The sequence below is a fragment of the Ursus arctos genome, unplaced genomic scaffold (assembly GCF_023065955.2).
Source record: "Ursus arctos isolate Adak ecotype North America unplaced genomic scaffold, UrsArc2.0 scaffold_3, whole genome shotgun sequence".
In the NCBI taxonomy this organism is placed as follows: Eukaryota; Metazoa; Chordata; class Mammalia; order Carnivora; family Ursidae; genus Ursus; species Ursus arctos.
The window spans coordinates 54342713-54358670 of NW_026622985.1; the positions used below are offsets into that span (position 1 = coordinate 54342713).

Genomic DNA, 15958 nt, shown 5'->3' on the forward strand with positions numbered 1-15958 from the left:
CCTAAAGCAGCATCCGCCCTCGTTCTTCAATGTGTGCACATTTGCAGGCAGTATTCAGGTTTCCCCGGACACTCCGCGCACAGTCTTTGCAGCACTGGGCTGTCGGCAGAGGAGAGCCACACCTCGCCCCGCCGCCGGCCGCATGTGCCTGGGCAGGTGCCGCTCGCACGGCTGGGGGTCCGCCCTCCCCAGCACCGGGCTTCTCTTCGGGCGGGCGGCCGGCGGGGTCCTGGCAGGAAGCAGAATTCCCCCTCAATGGCTCCCGTGAAGGGACTCTGCGAATGACTTCTTACAGGAGCAGATGGGGTGTTAGAGCACCCAGAGACCAAGCAGGGGGCGGGGGAGGTTTGAAAGTGTTACCAGAGCGGGGTGAGGAGGGCGCGGCCATCGAAGATGAAGGGGGAGAAATGCCCCCCCCTCTCCTTTGTTCCCCCTCCAGTCTCCCGCTTCTGCCGCCCACTGGTGAGCCCAGCAGGAAGCCGGCCTGCTTGGAGCCCCAGAGCCCGCAGGGGACAGCTTCTGTGGGCACACCGAGATCCCGAGCGACAAACCAGAGCTAGTAGAGTGGCTGAGAGCCAGCTACGAAGGGCAGATGCCTGCGGCCGAATCCTGGTTCTGTCACTTCAAAGCTACGTGACTTAGGGCAAGTTGCTTAACCTCTCTGTGCCTCCGCTTCCTCCTCTGCGGCGGGAGGGAACAACAGTACCTGTCTCACAGGGACGCTGAGCAAGTTCAGTGAGCTCATGCAGGAGGTGCCTGGCCCACAGCGAGTGCTCAATAAATGGGAGCTATAATTATTACCAATGCTGTTACAAACCACCCGGGCCAAATAGGACACAGCCTCTCTTTATCTGGCTCCTTGTTTCTCTCTAGACCTGATGACTCCAGCTTGCCTCCAGCTTAGAGACCGGCCTCACAATTCCTTGGCCTTTACCCCTCTCCCTCTGATGTCATGCTTCTCGTAGGCACCACATTGTTCTTTGTCTTTGAAGGTTCATCCAGCCCTAAAGGTCAAAGCAGGTCTCAGTCGTCCCTCCCCCAGAAGCATAAATGAAAGGCCCGGTCAAGCCAGCTGGGACTGTTCACAAAGACCTTTTTCAGGGTCAAGCTCTGCATCGCAGTATTCAGGTCCCAATACATTATAAAAAGTACCGGCTTGGAGATCGTGTTGCCAGTTATCAGGAACTTCAGAGAAAACTTAGCGGAAAGAGAAAAGCCCCGCCTTGCTCCTCTCGCCCCCTTCCCACCACCTCCGCTGACTCAGACAACTCGCGTGCAAGGCTCTGCTCCTCAGTTTTGGTGGAGGCGAATCTCAGCTGGAGGACCGCTTTCCTAAGTGTCCAGCCCATCAGCAAAGAAGAGATCTGAATAATTGTAATTTTAGATAGAACAGGATGAGTGTCATAAGAGAAAGATCCAGAAGCCATGGTATTTGAGAGACAGGAGAACCGAGTTTTAGCTGAGGGGCCCAAAATGGCATGGTTCTGGACCCGTGCAGAGGAAGAGATGAGTCACCTCTCAGCAGAGAGGGCTGTGGTGGGGAGGACCTTTCTAGCAGGTGCCTGTTCAGTCCAAGTCACTGGATTCTTAGCTGTGATTATTGAGCTCCACAAGGCACAAGTTTATGAGGGCTTCCTGTGGCAAGCATGGAAACTTTCTTTCCTTTTTTTTTTTTTTTTTTGAGTCCTAACCCCACAAAAGTAAAAATCACCTACACACAAATAAAAAGTAACTTAATGATGGGTTTGACTGACCCATTCTTTAAATTCAGAGCATGGACCATAAATCTCCAGTATATACAATAGTGCTTATAAAACACATATACTCGGTATCTCAGCGCCATGTCACTGAGTTGAGAAAGACGGGAAGAGAAGAGAGCAAAGATAATTATTGGTACCAGGGCCTCTGTCGCTTTCTCTTGACGTTCTGATTGAGTGGAGTTAGTCATTAATTGCCACTCTTCAGAATCAAAAAGTAGAAAGGAGTAGTAATCAGTATAACATCTTAAATGTATAAAGTGTTTTTTCTCAACTAATTCCTTAAAATATGAGTTAGAAAATATCCTTTCACTTCAACAGACAAGGAAACAGAGGGTCAAAGTGGCCCAAGGTCATACAGCCAATAGGAGTAGGAGGGGCCTTTTTACTCAGCCCTGTTTGGATCTGAGCCCTCCATAAGGCTTTTTTTTTTTTTTAAGATTTTATTTATTTTGAGAGAGTGTGCACATGGGGGTGGGGGGAGGCGAAAAGGCAGAGGGAGAGGGAGACAAAGAATGTCAAGCTGACTCCATGCTGAGCATGGAGATCTTGGGGCCCTGAGATCACGACCTGAGCCGAAATCAAGAGTCAGACTCTTAACCGACTGAGCCGCCCAGGCACCCCGCACAGGGCTTTTGAGGCGCCTTGCAGGCTATGCAAATTGTACTACAAATGCAGTACGCCTTGTTTTACTTTCTAAATAGAAATGTTACAATCTGAATCCTGTACTCCTCCCTGCCTTGAGAGCTGGTCTCCCCTTTCTTCCTGCCAAGATAAAATTAACTGTGATGTCACACGTTGGGTTCCCTCGGAGGGGGATGCTGAGATTAAGTTAGGTGTGCGGGGTGATTGTAAGGGAGCGACCGCGGGCACCACAACCGGGGAAGCGAGGACAAGAAAGCAGGATCAGGCAGAAGCAGAAGTCAAGCTTGATGCAGCCTAAGGAAACCAGGAGCTTTGGGGCTGATGTGGCTTATCACAGTTGTCCCACGTTGGGCCATGATGGCCAGGCCTTTATGCCCTCCCTGCTCAGTTGTGGGGTGTGGGTGCCCAGGGAAGGGTGTGACCTTAGGGCAGGTGGCCGTCAGCAGCTGAGGCCTTCTTAAAGGCACAGCTGGAGGCTCTCTGCCCCCCCCCCCCCCCGGTCCTTCCTGGAGGGCCATCTGGGTTACACAGCTCCATGGGTGGCGCACTAACCCAGGGAAAATTCTTCTCACTCGTCGCTTCTCATACCAGGTTTCTGTTAGCCTTGTAGCACAGCAGTGAATGATAGCTGACCGAACGAGCGAAGAACCAGCCAAGAAGATACTGAATACCTAAGGCTGTGCCTGCGAGACCGTCTCTCTTCCCCCGGGCTGTGGAGTTCCATCTGCCATCAAGATTCTTGATGGCTAGCAGTCTCCTCTGTCCCCTGCGGCCCCATAGACCGGGTGACCATTTGCGACAGTCTCAGTTTGTGCCCATTGTCCAGCTTACGGTTAATAGTAGGACCCTCTTACACGTTTGGGGCATAAAGTCACAGACTGGGGAGAGTCAGAAGTGGCAAGGGCCCGCTCGGGAGACTAGCTGGGCGCCCAGCTCTGCGGTGGAGAGCCCTAGGTCTCACCGCCTGCCTGTCCCGCCTCCCTGCCTGTGGCTGGAGAGGAAGGACCAGCACCTGCCAGCTGCTCAGCCCAAAGCCCTGCGCCAGCCGCTCCTCTGCTCGCTCGGCTCCGCCGGCCAGCTCCTCATGCCTCCGCCTGGCAGGGTGTTCAGAAACCCTCTTACATGCGACTCTGTGTCCCCAGCTTGAAGCTGCCTCTGCTGTCTTCATGTCACTGCTGGCTTTATGGGTACGTTGAGAGCTCCAAGACTATTGCCGCCTAATGAGCTGCATTTTTAACCTCTTAGCGAAATACTAAGAAACAAATCCAGAGTGGGTAGGGGTATGAGGCAGTGGGTATATTCAAATCCCGTTGGGCCTTTTTGGAGGGCTGTTTGGCATACCCCTGAAAGAAGTTTGTTGGTGTTCTTTTTTTTAAGATGTTTATTTGAGAGCATGAGCAGGGGAGGGGCAGGCAGAGGGAGAGGGAGAAGCAGACTCCCTCCTGAGCAGGGAGCCTGACATTGGGACTCAGTCCCAGGATCCCGGGATCATGACCTGAACGCAAGGCAGACACTTCACCATCTGAGCCACCCAGGCGCCTCCCCATGAAAGAAGTTGAACACGTCGTCAGCATAATTTCTTTAAGAAGTTAAAAGACATAAACTGGTGCGGGCAGAATTCAAGAAGAAATCTTTCAGACTTTCCAGTAGGGAGTTCTGTTACATCAAGTTTCCCATTTCTTTTTTTTCAAAACCAGTGCAGCAATGATACCAAGACCTAAAAAAGTACATCAAAGAATCACTCTTATGCATATTCATGCAGAATACTAAATAAAATGTTAGCAAGGCATGCAAACAATGTGGATGCAAAAAGCATTTTTAATGTTTGTATTAATTATCCATTGTTGAATAACAAATTGTCCCAAATTCAGTGGCTTAATACAACAAAGATTGATTATCCCACAGTATCTGTGGGTTGGGATTCTGTGGCAGCTTGGCTGGGAGGGGCTGGTTCCGGGTCTCCTGAGGTCGGATCAGGGTGTCGGTTGCGTTTATCCGAAGGCACGGCGAAGCTGCAGGATCCACTTCCAAGCTGGATGAGTCACGGGTCTCTGTCAAGTAGGCCTCTCCGTGGAGAGCTTGATCTTCCAACACACGCGATGGCTTTTGCTAGAACAAGTCATAGTGAGCAAAGAGGAAGCCAGTGCTATAACCGTCACTTCCCCCTTGCTTGTTGGAAACCGTTCACTAGGTTTAGCCCCCAGTCAAGGGGAGGGGGAGTAAGCTCTGCCTCCTGAAGAGAATTTGTGGACATATTTTTAAATCCTTTTAATATTCAATATCCATTTCTACTTTTTAAAAAATACCCTTCAAAAATAAGGGGAGGTCTTCCCACTAATAAATCCTCAAATACAATCTTGTATCCACTTCTTACTCATCTTGAAATAAAGGCTTTCATTTAACTTGATTCTGAATCACCCCTGCCACCCGTGCTTCGGGGTCCATCCTCTCTGCCTACTGTTCCCCTCTCTCCTACATCGTTCCCTTACTGACGCACTCTGGTTTCTCTCATCTTCACGCCAAACACTGCTCCGACCCGTTTCTCCACTCAGTTCATAGCCAGCACTCCTGCACAGTGGTCAGTCTGCTGTTGCCGATTGTCAGCTCCCAGTGACTCTTCTGCACGGCGTCGCTGGCGTCTACCCTCAATTGGTTGGTTGAAAGCCACCAACAACTAACTAACTTCTTTTTCTTTTTCTTTCTTTCTTTCTTTCTTTCTTTCTTTCTTTCTTTCTCCCTCTCTCTCTCTCTCTCTCTCTCTCTTTAGTGAGAACACAAGCAGGGGGAACGGGAGAGGGAGAAGCAGACTCCCCACTGAGCAGGGAGCCAGATGTGGGGCTCCATCCCAGGACCCTGGGATCATGACCTGAGCCAAAGGCAGATGCTTAACCTACTGAGCCACCCAGGTGTCCCAACAACCAACAACTTTCTTATTGCCAATTCCTGTGAAGACTTTTCGGTCCTTACCTCGTGTAACCTCCAAGCAGCATTCAACACTGTCAACCACTCCATCCTTCTCAAAACACTTTCAGATTCTGAGACGTTGCTGTCCTCTGGCTTCCCCCCGTACCTCACTTCCTGTCCTCAGAGTCTTGGCTGGCTCCTCTGCCGGACCACAGAATGCTGTGGCTCCTTGGGACCCAGTGCTGAGCCCCTTCCCCTTGCTTTGTACTCTGGACCTGTCGGGTTTTGTTGTTGAGGTGTTCCCAGTTTATACCTCCAATTCAAACGTTCACTCTGAATTCCAGATTCTCATCTCACCAGCATAATGGACATTTCTACTTGACTTTTCACGTCTCAAATTTAACATTTCCAAAATGGAAGGACTCCCTATGTTTCCCCTCTTCTCTCCCTGTCTGCCAAGTGATTCAAGCCAGAAGTCGAGGAGTCATCCTTCATTCTTCTCTTCACTCTCCCATTTCCTGTCTGTCACCAAGCCCTGTGTATTCTTTCTCCACAGTACATGGATTTTCCCACTTCTCTTTCCGATACCACCACCACCTTCCAGATTCTCCTCTGCTCTCCCTTACCTTACAATGCAGTAGCCCCCTCACTGGTCTCCCCACTTCTCTTGAATTTCTGCAGACAGGATGGGAGGAGGGGAGGAAAAACAATCCTGTGCTATTAACAATCCACAAGAAAAAGAATAACACCCCAACAGAAAAGTGGGCAAAGGCTACAAGCAGTTCACAGAAAAGGAAAGACGAACGCTTTAAAGCTTGTGAAAAATGTTCAAGCTCACTCAGTAGGAGAGAGTAGAATTATAATGAGATACCAATTTTTTTTTTTTTTAGATTTTATTTATTTGACAGAGAGAGACAGCCAGCGAGAGAGGGAACACAAGCAGGGGGAGTGGGAGAGGAAGAAGCAGGCTCCCAGTGGAGGAGCCCGATGTGGGACTTGATCCCGCAACGCCGGGACCACGCCCTGAGCCGAAGGCAGACGCTTAACGACTGAGCCACCCAGGCGTCCCAAGATACCAATTTTCATCTATCAAATTGGCACTTTTATCCACTGTGGGTAGGAATTTAAATTACCACAAATATTTTTGAAGAGCTGTTGGGTAGAGTCCATCAAATAAAAAATGCTCATATCTGTTGACCCAGCATAAATTTTATAAATTTATTCTGTTTGCACATGTATGCAAAGAAGTATGGACGAGACGTTCGAATATTGTTAGAAGGACATATTGGAAACAAGCAAATATCCGTCATTAAGAAACTAAGGACGTAAGTTATGGTAACAGGCACAGGATTACAGCGTTCAGAGGTTATCTGTGCCTCCGTGCATTCCTCCCTTCACACAGCTCTGTTCCTTCAGATCTCAGCTCCAGTACCGCTTCCGAGAGCGCCTCCCTGGCCATGCTCTAAAGGCCATCTCCTCGTTCTTCTCTCGCTTGCCATCGCTTGCAGTTATTTTGTCAGTTCACGTGTATTTCTGGCTCCCTCCCTTTAAATGAAAACTCTGCAGGGGCAACCTGCATGTATTTTTCCAACCTGCATGTATTTTTCACTGTTGTAGCCCCAGCATCGAGGGTAGCGTTTGGCACTCGGTATGTATTAATTGAGTGAATGACTAAAAAACTAATCGTTGAATCTCGAATAGAGGTCCATATGCTGTCCTTACTGGTGAACCATTAAAAGCATTCCCATTAAAGTCATGAGCAGGACGAGAATGTCAGGTGTGGTTATCTGATTTAAATGTGTATTTTGGTTTTCATTCCCCTTTCTGGCCAGAGCCCCCAAAACTGTTGGTTTCCTAAAAGTTAAGAGCAATGGAAGCATCTTTTGCTAGATACTATATGGCCTTTTGTCCTCAGTTCTTAAACCGTCTCCAGAGCCATAAAGGTAAAAGGAGCGTCTTATTTATAACAAGCCCCTTGCAGTCACTCTTGATTTACGTTAACGAGGTGACTTTTGCAAAGTCACTAAAGGTGGGGTGCCAGGGCAATCAGCCAGATGATTAGAGGGTTGGAACTTTCAGCCCCTACCTCTCAGACCTCTGGCAAAGCAAGAGCAACTAGAGATTGAGTTGATGCTTTATGCAGTCCTGCCTACATGATGAAGCCTCGGTAAAAACCCTGAGGGGTGGGGTTCAGAGCCCTTCAAGCTGGGGAGCAGTGGAGGTGCTGCAAGAGCCGCTGCCCTGCGTGTGGAGCCTCGTGCCCCTTGCCACGTAACTTGCTCTGCATACCTGGTTCTTTCTGAGTTATAGTCTTCCGTAATAAACAGTAACCTAGTAAGTAAAATTTTTTCTTGAGATCTGTGAGCCGCTCTAGCAAATTAAACCCAAGGGAGGGGGCCGTGGGAACCTCTGATTTATAGCCAGTTGTTCTGAACCACAGGTGACAACCCGGATTTGTACTTGGCATCTGAAGGGAGGTGAGTGGGCAGTCTTGTGAGACTAAGCCCTTAACTGTGGATCTGACGCAGTCTTCAGGTAGGTAGTGTCAGAATTGAGTTAAATTATAGGACACCCAGCTGTGTTGCAGAATTGCTTGGTGTGTGGAAACGCACACACCTGGTGTCGGATGAAGCAGTGTTGTAGTAAGAGTATCTAGACAGACCAATAGTGTTTTCCTTGAATCAGGTATCACCATTATTATTGAACATTATTCTGGAAGCATAACCAAAGCAATTAGGCAAGAAAATGAAATCTGAAGTTTAAATGTTGGAAGAGGTGAAAATAATAAAGCAATTCATAGGACTACTGTACACTTCGGGGAGAAAATGCAGATTAACAGAAGATTTAATGGAAGAATAATTCTGGGTCAACCTTTTGCTGTTGCTTTGACCAAAGTGATTTTGCCATGTATGAATTTTTAGGGCAACTCATTAGTGAGCTATAATTTCAAACTTTAATTGCAAGAATAGTATATATCCTTTACTCAGATTTACCTGTTTGCCTTTTGCCCCATTTGACTTCTCTGTTTTGTAATTATAGCTAACTATCCATCTATACATAATTCTTTTTGTTGGGAAACGCGTGAATTGAAGCCATTTTGTCCCTCAATACCCAAATACTTTAGTGTATATTTATCAAAATTATCAAAATCAGGAAACTAAATCTAAGACTATTATCTAATCCATCCATATCCACATTTTATCTGTTGTCCCAGAAAGGTCCCATATAATACTTTTTTCTCCTGGATCAGCATCTAACCCAGGATCACACATTGTGTGCCAAGTCTCTCAGTCACATTTAATCTGGAAAAGTTCCTCAGCCTTGCATTTCTTGACCTCTAGATTTTGGAAGAGCATCAATCAGCTGTTTTGTAAAACAACCCCAATTTTTACTTACGTTTGATGTTGCCTCGTGATTGAGTTGAGATTATGAGTTCTGGGCAGGAATAGCTTAGAAGTATGGTATCTCCATATCAAGAGGCACACGATGATGTTGGTTTATTTCCATTTTGTGATGATGGATTTTACCACTTGGCTGAGGCGGTGTGTGCCATGTTTCTCCTGTAGTGTCACAATTTAAATATGTTTCTCATCAAACTACTCCCTAGTTTTAGCATCCATTGATAATTTTTTTTTTTAAAGATTTTATTTATTTGACAGAGAGACAGCCAGCGAGAGAGGGAACGCAAGCAGGGGGAGTGGGAGAGGAAGAAGCAGGCTCATAGCGGAGGAGCCTGATGTGGGGCTCGATCCCAGGACTCTGGGATCACGCCCTGAGCCGAAGGCAGGTGCTTAATGACTGAGCCACCCAGGCGCCCCCACTGATAAATTTTCTAATCCCATCATTCTTCTGTATTTATTAGTTGCATTCTACTGTGAGAGGTTTTTTTTCCTCATTTGTTTCTTCTCATTGATTATTCTATTTAACTCATTTTGTTTAATGAGTTATTCATTATTACAAGGTGGGATTTTTTAACCCAATTTCTGCTTCTTGTAAAGTGAGTAGTGTTCATACAGAGTTTCTCTACATTCAGTTGGTCTCTTCTGGAGTCTTTAGGCAGGCCATTACCAAACTCTCACTCAGAGTTTTCCCCACCAAAAAAAAAAAAAAAAAAGCCTTCGCAGACTAAAGCTGACTTGGCTTCCTTATGGGCTTTATCCAGGCCTCTATGAGCTACCTGTTCCCTCTGTTTGCTTTGTGTCACGTTAGACATAACATATTCTCATGTTTGCAAGTTCATGTGTGTGTCCGTATGTGTTTAACTCACATACTACACATTAATGAAAGGGACTTTGCTTCATGGCTCTAAAATCGATCGTGCAGTTTCGTTTAGAAGCTCCTGTGCCCACCACCAGCAGATTTATAAACAAAGTTAGCTGCCTCAGGAATCCACAATTTTGGATTTGATTATCTTCAGGCTTAACAAAAAAAAAAACCTTGCCTTGGCAAAAGATAGACATTAAAAGAGTGATGACGAGTCAGTCACTTCCCCCCCCCCCCCAAATTTAGATAGGAATCGGAAATGTAATTGCAGGAAAGAGCAAGACAATGGCAGCTCGCCCACTGGAAGTGGGTCCCTACCAAAGTCTTCCAATGCTGTGTCTGGGAGTTCTATTCAACAAATACCTAGTAAGGGTCTACCATGTGGCAGGTTCTGGGGTAGGCAGTGGGCATGCAGGAACTAAACAGCCTCTACCCTCAAGAAACTAGCATTCTAGCGGGAGAGATGACACACATTCAGCTGGTGCTAAATGCTATGGGAAAAAAAGCAAGGGACATACTGATGGGAGAGATGCCTTTTTTTTTTTTTTTAATGAAAGATGGTAATATTTGAATAGAGACTTAAAAGCTTCAAAGCCACGGGGTTGGGGATGGGGGACCAAGCAGAGTGAGAGCCCTACAAGCAGAAGGAACAGCAAACAGGAGCTGAAAGGTGGGAGAGTTGCCTGGTGTGCCTGAGGCTGAGCCGCAGAATCCATCAGAGAAGTAGTTAGTGAGGTAGGATAATAGAGAACGTACTTGGGAAACGTACAGGGAAAAAACGTTTCCAGGAGGAGGGATTTATTAAGTGAAATGTTGCTGATGGGTCTGGTAAGGTGAACGTGGAGAACTGTCAACCTGGGGAGACCCTGTTGAGATGTTTCAAAATTCCCCCTGGAGTTAGTTTAACAGCGAGTGCATGGAGTCCAGATGAGTCTTTGGAGAATTAGGCTCTAACAGAAAAATGGGATGGGATCTAGAGAGTAATATGGGACACCAAGGGAGAGATTTTTAAAGGTGAGAGGTGTTGGAGGTTAGCAGACTGGTGGATGCAGAAGAGAGTGTAGGAGCAGCAGCGGCGCTTAAGCACAAGAAGAGCAGAGCTGTGCAGAGAGACGGGGGCAGGAACGAGACCAACACTGCATCAGGAGGGAGGCCGAGGATGTCAGTTAAGTACGGTAAACAGAGAAGCAAGTAAAACCAAGCGGGCCGTTGGCACATCAGTTCCTTTTTCTGCTCATTTTAATTTCTCTCCTCACTTCTGGCATCTGTAGATTTTATTTTTCTTTGACCTTCATGTTTTTAATTTGCTTGTTTTTTAAAAAAATTAGCATTTCTCTGCTATAGAGTGTGGGGGTGGTGCTGCTGTCCTTGAGGTTAGTCCACTGTGCTGTGCTGCTGGAAGAAAAATTAAAATAGATCTTTTGAAAGAGTTTGAGAGGCCTCGATGTTATGTTAGAGGGGGAGAAATTGTGCACTTTTAATATAAGTATCAGTATATACAGTGTATGTCAATGGTTAACTCTTAAGTCTGCAGTTAAAAAGTAGGACTCATCTGGGTAAGCAAGCATAGTTGAAAATATCTGTGGAGATGCTAGTCTAAACTTTGTTAACTTCTAGTTTTTCAAAATAAAACACATTTATTTCCTGATTTTAAAAGAAATAACATTTGTTGTAAAATAAACAGTACAGAAATGTATAAAGTGTAGACAGTTCTTTTCACCCACACTTCCCCAACCTTAGTCCACCTTTCAGAGAGAACCACAATTAATACTTTTGTAATACTACTTTTCCGGACTCTTCATGTATGTATATATGATATATATATGATCACTGTTTGCTTCCAGCTTAGCCGTTTGATCTATTTTCAACAGCAAACTAAGTAAAAACTGCCTGCTGGCAACACTGATTTCTAAATCTAATCAAATTTGTAAGTATTTTAAACTTCAGGGCTTTATAAATGCATATATTTAAATTATGCAGATTACAACAGCCTGTGTCTCAGTGAGTTCTTGGGCCTTGTTTCAGAATTAAAATGCCCTTTAATACTGAAATAATGCAATGTCAGACTTAGCTTTTGACTTGTGGTTTCTATGATCACTGAGCAGTAAGTATAATGAAGTTTTAAAGGTTGTTTGACTTATTTGGTGAAATACGGGTTTCTACTTAGCACATTTTGGGTACTTTTATAGGAGAATGAAGTACTAAGAGAGAGGCATGAAGCTGTGGATCACAGCTCCCAAAATGAGGAAAATGAGCAGAGAGTATCAGCCCAAGAAAAATCACTACAGCAGAATGAGAATGAAGATAAAATAGCAGATAAACCTGACTGGGAGGCAGAAAAGACCACTGAATCTAGAAATGAGGTAAGTGTATCAGAGTAACTCAGCCTTACCATTTTGGCTGTAAGGTAGGTTTTTTTCTTTTTTTTCTTTTGTATTTATCAGAATGAGTGCACAGGAGTGGTGGGGGCGGGGAGGGACAAGCAGACTCCCCGGTGAGCAGTGAGTTCAATGAGGACGAACCTGAGGGCTAGATCCCAGGACGTGAGCCTAAGGCAGATGCCTAACCCACTGAGCCACCCAGGTGCCCCTGTAAGGTAGATTTTATGGCTTTGACAATATGTGTTGGTAATGAATTTTCCATATAAGTGCCTTACTATATAAGCAAATCAGATACATGAAAATACATACCCTGTATAGTTGTGGAAGTGGCCCATAGAGTCTCTGGCTAAACTCAAGATTGTGTATGTGTGGGGGGTGTATTTATACACAACCCCCTCCAGGAAGTTGCTAGCAGGTTTTGTTGTGTTTGCCGTGGCAAGGGATGAAGAGGTGCTTGGGATGCTAAACCCAGGATTCCTCAACCAGCAGAGGTACCCAGGCTGGCTAGGTCTGGGATAGTGAGGCAGAGTAACTTGAAGGCAAATCACTCCTCAAAGCCATCTGGGTCTTAGGCTCAAATCCTCACTTGGTCTGCCACTAGGCCATGCTGGATTCAGGAGCCCACTTCGTACCTCTGGCCAGGCCCAGTGGGACAGCCTCCTTGGCTACTCTGACCATACCCCTTTGGCTGTCAGGCGTGTCTCATAGAAAGAGGAATTCCAGAGGCTATGCTGAGATGGCTTCTTCCTGCAGCCTGTGCTTCCCTTCGTTCTGCTCTGCCCCACTGACATCCTAGTCCACAAGCCTGGCAAACCAATACTCCAAAGACAGGCCTGGAGGTTCACAGACCCTTAACCCACTTGGTACTTCCATTTGGAAGGTACACCCTTGCAGGTCTTGCCCCGATGGCGCTCAGCTAGTGACTTGCCCCAGACAGGGAACCATGTGTTTATATTTAACATGAAGTTTTAGGAAGAATTATAAGAATCTGACTTAGAAAAAAAGACTTTTCTTTTTTTTTAAGATTTTATTTGACAGTGACAGCCAGCCAAAGAGAGAGAGAACACAAGCAGGAGGAGTGGGAGAGGAAGACACAGGCTCTCAGCAGAGGAGCCCGATGCGGGGCTCTCCTGGGGTCATGCCCTGAGCCAAAGGCAGATGCTTAACAACTGAGCCACCCAGGGCGCCCCAGAAAAAGACCATTTCTTGGGAATCTAAATTACACTTAAGAGGGCGCCTGGGTGGCTCAGTCATTTGACTGTCTGCCTTGGGCTCAGGTCACAATCCCAGGGTCCTGGGATCAGGTCCCACATTGGGCTCCTTGCTCAGCGGGGAGCCTGCTTCTCCCTCTGCCAGTCATTCCTTCTGCCTGTGCTGTGTCAAATAAAATCTTAAAGAGATTACACTTAACGTATGGAATACCTCTCGTGGATTAACTAAGAATGGCTTTACTTCTTTAGTAGACAGAACTCTATCAAATGGACTTCAAACAGATGTTGAGGCCCTCAACTAGAAAGCGTGTATCACATCTGATCAGATTCTGAAAAGAAGTGAGGGGATTTTGTTTTGAGGTGAGGGCATGTTTAAGGGAAACATCAAATAAGGAAACTTTCAAGGACCAATAGCAACATGAAGGGCAGAAGGGAATCTGGGAAGAAAGAGCACTCGGTTGTCTCTAAGGCACATCTGTCCCTCCTCCCATCACAGATCTGTCTCCCCTGTGGACCTAGCCAGGGGCCTGGCTCAGTAGGAGTTAGCCCCTCAGTTTGCCATCTCCCGGGGACTAAAGAAGGGAACAAGCAAACGTTTAATGAAATGTTATCTGACGAGCCTTAAGGAACAGTCCATAATTTACTTAAAGCAAAATGGGCTTCATACCCTTACCTCTGTTCTAAATATTCAGGCTTTGCGAATAGTTTTATTTCCCCACAATTTAGGATTTTCACAAGAATCCAGATTTGTGCTGATACTCCACACACTTGTGACCATCTGGAAATTTTGGTCAATGGTTGGAGCAGGACTAATGACTCAAGTTTGGGATCGTTAATGGAAATAGACACTTCTGAAATTTCTTGTAGTGAAGTTAGCAAGTAAGTCTCCAGCCCACTAAGGATGTGTGATTTGCTATTAAATGAAATCTTATCCACCAGTTCAGCTTAGATGGTACTATAGCATCCAGACACAGAAAGCCTTGTATTTGTTGTATTATGGGCCTTGAAAACATGGCCTCATAGAACCCAAGGTATTTGGTGGAAAGGGAAACCAAATATTTGTACACACTTAAAAACAAGTCTAACCGGTCCAAATCCTCAAAAAATGGAAACCCTCAAGTACAGAGCTAGGGGAAGGGGAGTCAGGAATATGAACTCAAAAGAAAGAAAGGGAACTCCTATAGATACAAGCAGCAAGGAGGCTACTCAAATCCAGAATTTAAAAGATAGACACCAAAACTAAAGAAACCCCAATGAAAAATTGGAGACAGATGTCATGAGACGGGGGTTGAACAGATAGGAAATGAAGTCTCAAGCCCATACTTGGGGGTACCCAAATTCCCCCACTTAAGGCTCAGAATTTACAGACTCTTCTGTTCAGGAGACGGGACTAGGGCAATCCTAAGCTACCACCTAGGAGACAAGAGCAAGGAAGCAGTCTATCCATCCTTTGAAATCAGAACCCCAAATGAGCCCATTCTTTGATTTAGAGTCTGAATTCACACTACCATTACTGTCAGGAATCCTGAGCCAAGAAAGCAAGGTCTACAAAATGATATAAAAACTGGTCCTTGCAGAGAAAAAATTGTTTTGTTAGCAGGTAACCCTTGGTATGTGGGATTCCTACAGAAACAGTTGCCAACAAAGATGAGCTCACCCTTAACTGTAGAAGAAAAACTAAGAACGAGAAAATCTAAGTTACTTGTAACAGGAGTCCCAGAAAAAGTATGGAGGTGAAGCAGTCTTCAGAGTGTTTATGGCAAATTATTTTGAAAATTAAAGTGATTTTAGGATTTGGATTATAGTAGTACAGACTCCCAAGCAGAGTAAATAAAAACAAATTAAGTCCCCAATACATCAAAGTGAAATAGGGCAACAAAGACTACGGGGGATAAAAAACTTTAAAATTACTGGAGGAAAAAAGATTGGCCATAAAATGACAGACTGACATCAGTAGCAATGCAAACACAAAGGGAAAACATTAAACTTGATCATCTTACCAGACAAATCACTGTTGGAAGCATGAAAGCAAAATAACTCCAGGTTACAAAAACTTAAGTTTACCACTGGTGGAGCCTCTCGGAGGCAGCCTGTTGAAGGAATTATTTCAGTAAGAACAAACCTGAAGGCTGGGATGAAGCAATAAGGAGTGAAGCTGGCATAAACATTTTGGTAAATCTATGTGTATTTGACTTGTAAAATTTACATAATGTTGTAACCAATTTGGAGGGTTAGCCATGTAACAGTAAGGCAGAATGAAGACCAGCCAAAAATTACATGGAAGAGTTTGGAGTTAAAGGTTTTTAAAATATTGAGTACTGAAGAGGAAATGTAAAAATTCCAGTAGGGATAAAAATCCAGAATGGAGAGAAGACCTGGTTATCCTTTCAAGATTAAGCCTAAAGCCATACAACCTCTTCAGCCTTTTAATGGTGCACCTTACATTTTTTTCTACAGAGATCTCTAAATGGGACAGACACAGCTTTCTCCCTGGAAGACTTATTTCAGATGCTTTCATCACAGCCTGAAAATTCACTGGAGGTAATTGGAACCTTGGCTTTTATCCTTGTAGGAAAATCTGCACCGATCCGTGAACATGTTGAACCTCTTTAATGGGATGCCATAGTTTATGACACAGTTTAGAGTACTCCTTCTGTAACAGTACTGCATTATATAAGTGCACAGATTTAGGATTACTTTTTATACAACTACAATTTTAGAGAATTAACCAAATATGTATACTGTTCCTCCTCCTAAATGATCCCACGGATATAATCAAATTTAGGATTCACTGAAT

The 15958-nt window shown here is 45.3% G+C and overlaps 1 protein-coding gene across 1 annotated transcript in view; it reads left to right on the forward strand.

The window, feature by feature from the left end:
* The window catches only part of NFE2L3 (NFE2 like bZIP transcription factor 3), a 32088-nt gene that overhangs the window by 9882 nt on the left and 6248 nt on the right, over positions 1-15958 (forward strand). Inside the window, exons 2-3 of the mRNA XM_026508008.4 lie at positions 11759-11932; positions 15619-15702. Coding sequence (XP_026363793.3) covers positions 11759-11932; positions 15619-15702 — 258 coding nt within the window. The remainder of the gene's footprint in view (positions 1-11758; positions 11933-15618; positions 15703-15958) is intronic.